The sequence below is a fragment of the Neopelma chrysocephalum genome, unplaced genomic scaffold, assembly GCF_003984885.1.
Source record: "Neopelma chrysocephalum unplaced genomic scaffold, ASM398488v2 Primary Assembly neopelma1_281, whole genome shotgun sequence".
NCBI classification, from domain to species: Eukaryota; Metazoa; Chordata; class Aves; order Passeriformes; family Pipridae; genus Neopelma; species Neopelma chrysocephalum.
Genome location: NW_020897943.1, coordinates 432,639 through 444,964, shown reverse-complemented (window position 1 = coordinate 444,964; position 12,326 = coordinate 432,639). Strand labels below are relative to the sequence as shown.

Here is a 12,326-nt window from a genome sequence, read left to right as displayed (position 1 = left end):
CCCGCCGGGGCCGGGGGCCGCTCGGTGCCTTCCCCGTCCTGCCCACACCCCCGGCCCCGCCGCCTCAGAGCGCTCCCTTTCCCCCTCCGTTCCCCCCGCTCCCCTTCCCCTCACGGGGATGCGGCACAGAGCCCATCGCGGCCCCGCTCCGCACCCCCTGACGGCCCTCACCGGGGCGGGGGGAATGAACGGCGCCAGGGGAGCCTCAGGTGGGACACCAGGAGGAATTTGCTCCTGGAAAGGGTGGTGAGGCCTTGGTAGGGGCTGCCCAGGGAGGTTTGGAGTCCCCAGCCCTGGAGGTGTCCCAGGAAGGCCTGGCCGTGGCACTCAGTGCTCTGGGCTGGGGGACAAGAGGGGCATCGGGCACAGGGGGGATCCATGGGCTGGGAGGGCTGTTCCAGCCGCATTGATCCTGTAATTCCCGCAGCCTGCAGGAGCTCCGTGAGGAGCGAGGGGGCCGGATGGCGATGCCCTGGACGGAGTGTGACCTGCCCCGGGCAGCCACTGGTGCCCCAGAGCCAGGTGAGGCGATGGAGAGCAGGGATTAGGTTATATCTGCCTTATTAAGTTGTCTTTGGGCACGAGCAGGTCCATCAGCCCCAGTGGGCTGAACGTGTGGCCTTTGCTGGGCTCCTCTCCCTGAACTCCGCGGCTCTTGGCCACCATTCCAGAGAGAGGGATGTGCCCACAGTTGGTGGGCCCTGGAGGGAGCTGGAGCCCAGGCAGGCAGGGCAGCGGCACCGAGCCCAGTGCCCGGGCACTGCCACCGTCACACTGCTCCAATGCGATGGAAACTGAGGCACGACTCGCCCTGCTCCTGCTCACCACACAAAATTACACATTCCAGGGTTTTCAAGCATCCCCAGTCCACTCTGCGGTCGTAATGTGAAATAAGCATTTGTCCTCTAGCATCTGCCTTTTAATGTTTGTTAAGTTAAGATTGTTTTTATGAGCTTTGGGTCTTTGGTGGTGCCTTTATTGGTGTTGGCATTAAGTGTTTTATAGCAAAAGCAAAGCAGTGTGCTTAGCATAATTAAACGTGGTGTGGGTAAAAAGTGAACAGAGATCACCTTGTGAGACGTGAGTTTGAATTAATACTTCAGTCTTTAATCATGCAGCAACATAATTAAGATTGTTCAATATGGAGTATTTAAGCAATTCAATATGGAGTATTTTAAGTTTTCCTCGAGTTTTACAGTTAATATTCTCAGAATATTAAAAAAATATTCTGGCTTGGACTGTTACCCCTTTTTGCAAAACTTCACATGTTTTTAAGACATTCTAGCCTATGTCAGGTTATTCCTCGTTGTTCTAAGCAACTTTTTTCACTCCCTCACACTCCCTGTGACCTACACCGCAGCCTATATAATTAATCCTCACAAGAGCTTGATAAAGTAGTCAGTGATAACATCTCTGTTTTCTAAGTGTGATCAAATGTCTCAGCTAAATCTCAGAGGGAGTCAGCTGGGGACAGGATTTAACAGTCCTTTTTTTGTTCTTGATTAGGTTTCCTTTTTTAAAAAGAATTATTTTTCTTCAGTGGTTCGTGTTGAGCTCTTTCAATGTTAAAGTTCAAGGCTGGTACAGAACAGAAGAAGAGATTCGGATAAGTTGCTCTCTTTAGAATCACATTAAGAGTTAATGACTGAAATTTTCTGGTGTTTTGGCTGTTCATCAGTGCTGAGGAAAGGGAGACATTGTCAAGCTATTGCTGTACCAGAAGTGTCCTTTGGTGAAAGTTCCTTCACTTGTCTGCAGTACTGAGGGGAGTGAAGAAGTTCCCATGTTAATGTACCACTGTTGGGAAAAGTTTTTTGATGTGAAAAAAGCTAAATGTTGCAAAAGTAAGATTTTCAAAATGAGAGCATGCAGTTGTAAGGAAAGCAGATCTCCAAAGGCAGATGGAGTGCAAGGTGACTGGGAATCACAGAATTCCAGCATGGTTTGGGTGGGAGGGGACCTTAAAGCCAATCCAGTTCCACCCTCTGCCATGGGCAGCAACATCTTCCACTATCCTGGTTGCTCCAAGCCCCGTCCAACCTGGCCTTGGACACTTCCAGGGATCCAGGGGCAGCCACAGCTTCTCTGGGCAACCTGTGCCAGGGCCTCCCCACCCTCACAGGGAAGCATCTGGCAAAACACTAAACTAAAAAGTGGCATGGAAATTAATAAACTATAGATATTCTGAAGAAAATTTTGTTGAAAGGGAGACAAAAGAAATCCAACAAAATTAAGCTGTGTTATTGGTGTCCAACTCACCATATTTCTAAGAAATGTTTATTTTGTTTTACATTTCCTGTATCATTTAGTGGCAGGGACACTGCTGCCTCTGGCAGGGGCATGGCAGGGGATCAGGGAGGGATTAGTCCCTCATGCTCAGCACTCCTTAGGTCACATCAGATACCGTGCCCAGTTTGGGGCTCCAAGAACAGGAAAGGCCTTGACAGACTGGAGGAAGGAAAGGGAAAGGAAGCCCCAGGATGGCTGGGGCTGGAGAACTTTCTCTGTGAGGAAAGGCCACAGGAGCAGGGCTTGGTCAGCCCAGGGCAGGGAAGGCTTTGGGGACTCTTCCCATGAGGCTGAGCCAGGCTTTTCTCAGTCGAGGTGAGGGGTGACAGCCAAACCAAGAAAGGTTTGGGCTGAATGCAGGGAAAACCTATTCCCCACCAGGACACTCAAGAGCAGCACAGCTGCCCAGCAAGGCTGTGCCATCCCCATCCTTGGAGGTTTTCCAAACCCAAGTAGTTCAAGCCCTGAGCGACCTGATCTGCCCCCAGAGCTGCCCTGCTTTGAGCTGGAGCTTGGACAGGGACCTCCTGAGGTGCCTTCCAGCCCAAGTCATTCCATCATTCTGTGATTCTGCTCTCACAGTGCAGATAAGAGAGCCTGGGAGGTGGGTAATACTGTATTTCAAATCTGTGCTTGTGAGTGTTTTTGTTCTCTGCAGCAGGCAGAAAAGCCATGCAGCATGAGAGCTGAGAAAGCTTTCATCAGCTCCTCGTTTCCACTGTTCCTGCTGTAATGGAAACATTTCTTCTGCTCCTTGCAGCAGCAAAATAATAGTAAAGAAAATTACTCCAGTCAACTGAGACATGCTTTTTCCATGTCCTCCTTCCAGGTAAAATATTTATTACCTGTTAAAGTGATTGAAGGTCACCCATTTGCTGCCTTTTAGAATGCAGCATATAGAGAGAAGTAAAAGAAAAATAAAATACTCCCATTTTAAAAGTCTGGAGGCAGGGAACTGTAAACAGCAGGCAAAAGGTGGGAGAAATCAGGAGAAAATGTACATTTTGGTGCATAACTCTGCTGTGGTACATCACAGCAAGGAAAGATGAGGGTATAAATAAGTGATAGCAAAGGAAAAATAAATGGGCACTGGTAGGGTGAGGTAATTGGTGGTGTCCCAGCAGGCTGAGAGACTGGGCTGCCCTGGCAGCACTCACATAATCCTTTTTCCCATGCTGACTGTCCCTGTCAAACAGGGCAGGAGGCATTTCTGAGCCATTTAGCCTTTGTGCAGGTTACAAAGTGTGTAAAGAGCAGCTGTCCTCGGGATCAAATCAGGTGCAATGAGGCAGGAAGAAAGGGCTTCTTGTCAATGTGTGTCCAAACCAGTCAGCTCTGCTGGAATCTCTGTTACCTTCCTGGGCTCATGGGTAAGATAATAACCTGCCAAGGTATCTGCAGGACTTGGAAAAGATCGTGGCTTTATTTTGGGACTTGTAGACCAAAATAAGTGAGAAGGAGAGAGCCATGGCAGAGTAACTACTCACAGAGGTAATGTGAATAAATGGGAATTGTAGCACAATCCACGTTGCTCAAGGATGAAAATGGACCACTGAGGGACTCTATCAGCTTTATTCCTTTGGAATAAGTTTTGCATGAGACACTACAAGATCTTCAGTATTCAGACCCCACCATTATTAAGTCCTTTCTTCCAAAAAATTCCCTGAGAAACAGTTTAGAGCCAGCATTTGGACAATGCTGTCCCAGTGGGGAAAGATATTACTCAAAATTGCAGTTAGTAAGTCCTGAATGAGCTGGGAGTAGCAGAGATGGGAGCAGGAAGTAACAGAGTGGATCTTGTTTAGGAAGGGTCAAATATTGATGTACCTGACTCTAATACAGCTTTGATAAGCTCACTCACCAGCTTTGATGGGAACAGTATCAGGCCAAGGTCTTTATTGCAAGTTGCTTTAAGAAGGCAGGAATACATATATATATATATATATATATATATATATAAAATAAAAGCTTTGGCAGTTGTATGGGCAGGAAGCATCCCAGAGTAGATACAGGCCAAGCAATCCTACAAGCACAGCAGCTGAACAACCGGAGCACAGTGGTGTCAACGACTGGGAGTAATTCAGAAATATTTTGTGTTTTTCAGACAGTGTTTCCATAACAGCATTCAGCTGTGTGGTTGGAAAGTAATCGTATCAACAAAGTAAAAACTGAGGTCAGAACTAGCCAAGAACTTCACAAGTAGCTGCAAGATCACATTCTCTGCTTCAGAAAATGAAGTTTCAGCCCGTGATCAAAGGGTTTGGCCAATTTAAAAAATGAAGGATAGTTCAAAGTAGCACCCCCTCAAATTATAGAAAAAGGCCATGCAACTGAAAAATTCAACATTTTCTTCAACATTTCATGAGGCAAAACCTCAGTTTTTTTACTGGAAAAAACCCTGTGTTTACTAAATCTATAGCCTTAGGGTTTGTGGTCAGAAATGTACCATGTTTTCAGAATATTGGTGCTTTGAGGAGACACTTTGTCTCCTTAGCTTGTAAAATACCTTCAAGGCATATTAAGATGTTTGACTGAAATAGAAGAGCTGGATAATTAGTGGTATTGTTTTTATAAAGACATGCTTGACTGGGCTTTTGGAGAGGGGTAGCATGCACTTAATGGCTGGTATTAATTCTGTGTTTGATATTTAAGACTATATTAACAGGTGGAGAAATGCAGGGAGGCAGAGAATGTAATCATTTAATCAGGTAATTAGTTTATTACAAATATTTTCATTTGTTGGGATCTTTATTTTAGGCATTTGCTTTATCCCTTTTAATACAGGAAGAGAAGAGAATTAATTCCACTTATCTGAAACATGTTGTTTAGCCACAACAAAAACCAGGGTGATAATTGTTTCTGCTTGCATGTGCTGCAGCAATGAGAAGTGGGTTGAGAGAAAAGAAATACTTTTTTAGTCCTTTTTTTTACCTTCTTGTTTCCTCAAAAGATTTTGGACATACTTTCAGAAGTGTCTAAGTAGTGTCAGGGCAAAGAAGAATCCAGAATGGTGCCCAGCGCAGCTAATTTGAAATAGGGACAGGATTAAACCCTTTTTACAGCTTTTTAATTTGTGATTCAGCAAGCAAGCAATGTCCTGTCCTCTGCAGGAAGGAAACAAGGGTGATTAACACCTATGAAATGTAGGAAAATTCTGTACACGATGCTTTGAAATAGTTGGGGTTTTTTTTAAATAACTGTAAGTGTTGCAAAGATAGGGGCAAAGACTTTTGAAGCGTGGGATTAACCTGTAGTGAAGGTGTTCTTGCACTGATGAAGTTTTCATTTGTGGTGAAAAAATTGTGCTGTGGCCTGGAAAACAAATTTAGCACTGGCTGTTCTCACTCTGGGGCTCTGGGCAATCTTTGAGATATGTGCAATATTTGGGGAGTGTGACACAAGCCAGGCCAGCAGCAAGACTAGAAATGGGGGAATATTTGGAGGGAGAAGCAATACCTGCTTAGAGCTCTCCTTGGCATCCAAAACAGGAGCAGCAAACTGGAAGCTGGGTGGAGATGGAATGTCTGTACTGAGGCCCGATTAATTAATTAATTAATTAATACATCTACTGAGCTCTAATTAGGTGCAATTAACAGCTTTTTCACAACAGCTGCCTGGGTGATATTTTAGATAATTATCTGGTGCCCTCTTGTGGAGTCTGAAACAGATACAATCAAACACAGGGATTATTTTTCTGCAAATACAGGGATTTTTTTTTTTCTGCCACTGAATGGTCCAACCAAGCAAACCTTTGCTGAAATGGTTGAAGGTTTATGCTTGCACTGAAAATCACACAGAAGGTAAATGAGCATGAGGATGTCTTGGGCTGTTGTGTTGATCTTTACACAGCCATTTAAAAAGTGGTGAGCAAAAGTGTGTTTTTAAATAGACAAGGAGAAGGAGAAGGCAGAAGGAAGCAAAAAAAGAGGAGAGGGGGGCAAAATCCTGGAAAAAATAATCAGTATACATTTTAGTCACTCTTGGCTTAAACATCAGTTATAGCAAATGAATGACTGCTCCTTCCCCCTTTTTATGTCTTGTTTGAGGGGGTTCCTTGTAGCACAGACTGACCTGGTTTGTGGCTGGTCAGAGCACACTGTCTCCAATCCCACTGTTTCCATGAATGGAGAAGTTCCAGGGATGCTGGTGCCATACTTTCCAGAGGCTGGTTAAATTCTGCGAGCCTATCCCTGAGCTGAGTGTTTCACACATAACTCAGTGAGGTTTGCTTGTAACTAATCTGGTTTTTCCATTATTTTTACTGAAGCACTGACCTCAAGCAATTATGAAAAATACGTGTTTGCCAACTGGGCTCTCGTTCCAAATCCACATGTGACTCACCAAAGCAACTCTTGCACTTCTTCAGAACACAGCTCCTTCCTCACAAATGTCAGGAGTTCTCAGCTCTGCTGGGTGTGGGTGAGCTCTGGTTTATTTGGGGGTGGCAGAGCACATTGCACACGCTCACGTTTCAGCCCAGCCTGTTAAGGAGGATTTTGCAGTTGGGAGTTTCTTTCCAAGATCACAGTTGTCAGATAATCTTCTGAACAGCCTTATGGGATCTGCAGTGGACTTTGGGGACAGGCATTAGATTAGGGTAGAGGTCTGGAGAAGAAATAATTTCTCCTTTTGGGTTCCACGTCCACTCTTCTTCAGTTATTTTCAGGCCGAGGAATGGAAAGGTGAGATCTTGGCTGTATGTCACTACTTGCTTTTAAAGTCTGTGGTTCTGCTATTTGGCAAATTTTTTTGCCTTCCAAATAGTAGCCGAAACACAATTTGGAGAAATATGGCCTCCACCTATTCCCTGCAGCCTCACACATGTGCTTCAGATTTGCAGTAAGAGGAGAAAGGAGATGTGTAATCCAGGTTTATGGACGCAGCAGATGTCCATACACACACACACACTGCATAAAGGAGACCTAAACAGTTTTGGCTTCAGTGAAATGAGGCACAGGGCTAGGGAGAAGCAAATAATTATTTGTTATAATGGTTTCTAAATCCCTTGGAAAGAACCTGAGTTGCTGAAGCCCCCCCTAATTCTCCCCGTAGTCTGGAATGAGGAGTGCCTTGTTGCTGAGGGTCTCTGGACATTAAGACAAGAAGGGCAGGTCAGCACTTACTCTTGCATTGTCCTTTTTTCCTCAGATGAAATCTGTCAGAACATGGATTTAGAATTTAACTGCCTGCAAGTGAGACCCCACAGAACTGAGGGTCTGTGTTAAAAGTTGCCAGAATTTTTTGCCGTCTTCAGAACAAGCAGTGGAAAGGCTACCACCTATTTAAGGCAAAGAGGGACAAATGGAACAAGCCAATCTTTCCAGACAAAGCAAATGATGAGTATTAATGTGCAGTCAGTTTAGATTTCTGACAGGGCCTCTCTCCCCAAAATATTTGCATTTTATTGTTAAAAATGACAGTATTAATACATTTAAAATTATTCTGGTTCCATGACCCTCTTCATGGTGGTTGACTGGAAAGGCTGATAGTGTGCCTGAGGTTTCCAGTCATTAGGAATTTCCTTTTCTGTGCTGATTATTGCAGCGTTTGTGAGCAGGGCTCATCCAGGCAGATCCTTTCCATCCCGCAGAGGTGTGGGCTGTGGGGACAGCACATTTCCAACGCCAGAGAAAGGGCTTTCAGAGAGAGCTGACAGGTCACTACAGTGTTTGTCATTGTTCCAGCCTCCCCGGGAGTCTGGGTTAATCTAATTAATGTAACAGTGGGAACAGAGTGACAATAAAAATTAGAAGCCCTGAAGAACTCTCTTATGTGTGACTGGGAATGACGGGCAGTGCAAGGAATGCAGAGCAGGAGGATGCTCAGGGGTGAGGACTGAGCAAAGAAGCTTTTTTCTTTGTACTCATAACATTAAGCTGGCATTTTTTTCCACACTCTCTACTCTAAGCACCTACTTTAGGAATTCTGAATTGCCCTCTGTGTTCTTACCTATCTCTGCATTGGCAAGACAACTCTGCTCATAGAATCACAGAAAGGTTTGGGTTGAGAGGGACCTTAACACCCATCCAGTCCCACCCCTAGGGTGCTCCAAGCCCTGTCCAGCCTGGCCTTGGACACTTCCAGGGAATAAAAAAATTGAGAAGGAAGGCAACACAATGTAGTAATTCTCTTCAGGTACTGATTCTGTAGTGTCTACATGATTAAGGTGCATAAATCATCCCCAATTCAAAAAAAGAACATGAGGAACTTTGAAAACTTAATTTTCTCAAAGTTCAAAGCCAAAGATTCCAAAACACCTTGACATTAGTGGAGGCAGGTGGAAGAAAGTTGATGTCTTTTAATTTTTTTCATGAGCCATAAAAATCAGGTTTTTTGGTAATAATTTAGCAACAATACACAACACTTCCTTAAAAAAACAAGTTAAAACAAACCATGGAAGCCATTTAAATAATACTGTTTAAAAGGAGTTCCAAGCTAAGGGATAGTGGGATGAAACTGTCAATAGATACCAAAAGTTCTACTCCCATAAAACAGCAGGCATTTTTGGAAGCTTTGTTACATTCTTCTGTATTCTTCACAGAACTCCCTGCTTTGCTGCAGGAACAGGTATGCTGAAGTAAATCTTCCACAAGGCAGTTTCAATTCATGAGACTTTCGGGGTTCCTTTTCCTACTGGTTTCAATGGTTTGTTTAGCAGAAGTCTGGTGGGTTGGTGTGCACGGGGAGGGGGGACCTAAATCCACAGCACAAATGGAGCAAGAGCTTTCACAAACTTCCAGGCTTAGCACATGTCCTGGTCCTGAACACTTAACCTCCAGCAGGAACAGTTACAGAGAAAATAGTCTGTTCAAAAGGAGTCAGTGATACAGAGTTCTTGGACAATGAGAGTCCACAGCTGTTTCCACAAAGCAGCTGAAACCAAATTTTTAATGTCTTTTCCTGTGAAATAATTTACAGTGGTTTTGTGTAACCATTGATCAGAGAACAGTCAAACAGGCCACCTTGTCCAGAAGGATTTTTTCCAAGGCACCTACAGAAAATGAATAGCCAGTATCTGTGAATTTTTACTGAGAACAGGCATCTACTTCTCATCCCCAACCTGCAAGTAAAAAGCCTTCTAAAACATATAGATCAAATACCAGAAACGTTGCAGCAGAGCATTGGCCAAAAGTCAAAGCATTCCTTGTGTGGTTCTCTAAGACATAATTTCTAGTTTCTGGCAGCTTTTTGATGATAAACTAGGAAAATATGATGAGAAGTCTTGGAACACTGAGTGGGGACGAGGAAGCAGTGTGAACTGCTTGACAGAGTGTAAAAAAGCCAACGAGGAGGAAGGAAACAGGAGAGAAAGTGCTTTGGCAATCAGCCCGTGAGAGGAGGATGCAGAAACACGGTGATTAGGTGCGAGCCCCACATTGCTTCCTCTTCTAGGAATTCATACCCTCCTCAAGGTCTGTGCCCCATTCCCTGTCTTTGGTGGGAGTTGGGACTATATATTTTATCTCCACATAAGGGGGGCAAGAGCTTCCAGGGGACAGCAAGAGCTTTCTGTGCGGGCACCTTTGGTCTGGGAGGAATCTTCGTCCGTATGAAATTTTAGGAGTCGGATGTCCAATTTCAGCACAGGGCTCCTGCAAGCCAACAACTGCTGTTCCACCCAGGAAAGAAAGCCCTGACCCTTCATCTCTCCTGTGGAGTTGGTGCACCACTCTTGGCACTACAGGGACAGCAAGAGCTTTCCCTTTTTTTTTGAGCCCTGCGGTGAAATGGCCAGTCCGACTCCCAAAATTCCACACGGACGAAGATTCCTCCCAGACCAAAGGTGCCAGGACAGAAAGCTCTTGCTGCCCATGGAGTGCCCAGGCTGGCCCACCAACTGCACCTAACAGCCAAAGGTTCCAGGCTTTCTTTCCTGGGGATAAGGGCTGTTGTTTGCTTTTTTCCAGCCCTGTGCTGAAATGGCCAGTCCGACTCCCAAAATTCCACACAAATGAAGATTCCTCCCAGACAAAAGGTGCCAGGACAGAAAGCTCTTGCTGCCCACAGAGTGCCCAGGCTGGCCCACCAACTGCACCTGAAACCATAAAGGTAAGGTCTTTCTTTCCAGGGGAAAAGGGCTGATGCTCACTTGCAGAAATCCTAGGGCCAAAATAGGCAGTCCAGCTCCCAAAATTAAATATGGATGAAGATTCCTCCCAGACAAAAGGTGCCACCACAGAAAGCTCTTGCTGCCCATGGAGTGCCCAGGCTGGCCCACCAACTGCACCTGAAACCACAACAGTAAGTTCTTTCTTTCCTGTGGAAAAGGGGTGTTTTTCATTTTCAGGAATCCTGTGCTGAAACTGCCAGTCCAACTCCCAAAATTCCACACGGACAAAGATTCCTCCCAGACAAAAGGTGCCAGGACAGAAAGCTCTTGCTGCTTATGGAGTGCCCAGGCTGACCCACCAACTGCACCTGAAACCCAAAGGTCCCAGGCTTTCTTTCCTGGGGATAAGGGTTGTTGTTGGCTTTTCGGAGCCATGCATTGGAATTGCCAGTCCAACTCCCAAAATTCCATACGGATGAAGATTGCTCCCAGACGAAAGGCACCAGCACAGAAAGCTCTTGCTGTCCCTTTAGTTCTGAGAGTGGCACACCAGCTGCCCTGGAGAGATGAAGGGTAAGCACTGAATTTTGGGAGCTGGATGACCAGTTTCAGTGCATTGCTCCTGCCCTTCCACCCAGAAAGGAAAGCCCTGACCCTCTGTCTCTGCAGGGCAGTTGGTGCACCACTCTACTCATTCTCACACCAGGGCAAGAGAGCACATACCTGGAACAAAGGTTCAGTCTCAGAACTGCTGTTTGAGGCTGTGACGACCTGAGGCAGAGGTCGAGTCACCCCTCTCTGAACTCCCTGTGCTGCAGATACAATGGGCCTTCTGTGCAAAACATTCCCAGCTGGAGCAGAGCCAGCAAATCTGTCAGCTTTTTGTTGCCTCTACAGAGGGCAGGGACATCACTGGCACAGAGCTATTGCTCCCTTACTACAGGGAGCAGCAAGAAGGCTGAAGGTGGCATGATGGGGCCATGAAGATGATCAGAGGGATGGAGCACCTCTCCTATGAGGAAAGGCTGGGAGAGCTGGGGGTGTTCATCTGGACAAGAGAAGGCACCAGGGAGACCTGAGAGCCCCTTCCAGGGCCTAAAGGGGTTCTAGGAGAGCTGGAGAGGAACTGGGGACAAGGTATGGAGGAACAGGACAAGGGGGAATGGCTTCCCACTGCCACAGGACAGGGTTAGATGGGAAATTGGGAAGGAATTCTTGGCTGTGAGGGTGGGGAGGCCCTGGCACAGGTTGCCCAGAGAAGCTGTGGCTGCCCCTGGATCCCTGGAAGTGTCCAAGGCCAGGTTGGACGGGGCTTGGAGCAACCTGGGCTAGTGGAAGGTGTCCCTGCCCAGGGCAGGAGGTGGAAAAAGGTGAATTTTATTGTCCCTTCCAACCCAAACCATTCTATGTTTATATGATTCTAAGTTGAGGATGCTTGGGATGATTCTAATTTGTAAAGAAAACTAATTGTGTGATAACTCTTCCTTAGCTAAACTGAGATTTCCTGGGAGCCTCCTGATGTGTGATGAGTGGTCACAACGTGGGTATCTGAAAAACAGGGAGATGTGCTGGGGCAGGAGGGACTTTTGTATGGAAAGACTTCACCAGAGGAGGAGGATGCGGGGGATTCTCTGTCACCAGAACATCCTACACAGGCGAGTGTGCAGGAGAGGGCGCCAGACAGCAAGGAGTAACTTTTGGTGTGAAAACATCTCAATAAAAAAGGAAGAGAACAGCTACTTTAAAGTTTTGGCTGAGGTTATATTTTGCATAACCTCAGAGAGTTAGTGGGTGACTGAGCATCCATGGGTTTGGTAGCTAGTGCATTCCACATTCATGGCTACAGGCAGGATATATGAACATGGACTGAAAATCTGATTCCTGTCACTCATGTCAGCATCTCCAGCCTTTGATCAGTCAGGGGCATAATCTTTGCCACTCCTCTGGAAGTAGATGTGTGAGAGCAAGCTCGGCAGGAACTGTTCAG

The 12,326-nt window shown here is 46.0% G+C and overlaps 1 protein-coding gene and 1 long non-coding RNA gene across 2 annotated transcripts in view; both read left to right on the top strand.

Annotated features, from left to right (window-relative positions):
• The first annotated feature begins 56 nt into the window (after positions 1-56).
• On the top strand, positions 57-1,651 carry LOC113977936. Its single transcript, XR_003537449.1, has 3 exons — positions 57-209; positions 428-522; positions 1,507-1,651. It is a non-coding gene; the product is annotated as an uncharacterized LOC113977936 (long non-coding RNA).
• A 21-nt stretch (positions 1,652-1,672) lies between these two features.
• FAM129A (family with sequence similarity 129 member A) overlaps positions 1,673-12,326 on the top strand; it is a 79,686-nt gene continuing 69,032 nt past the window's right edge. The window contains exon 1 of the mRNA XM_027704473.1: positions 1,673-1,844. Coding sequence (XP_027560274.1) covers positions 1,784-1,844 — 61 coding nt within the window. The 5' untranslated portion in view covers positions 1,673-1,783. The remainder of the gene's footprint in view (positions 1,845-12,326) is intronic.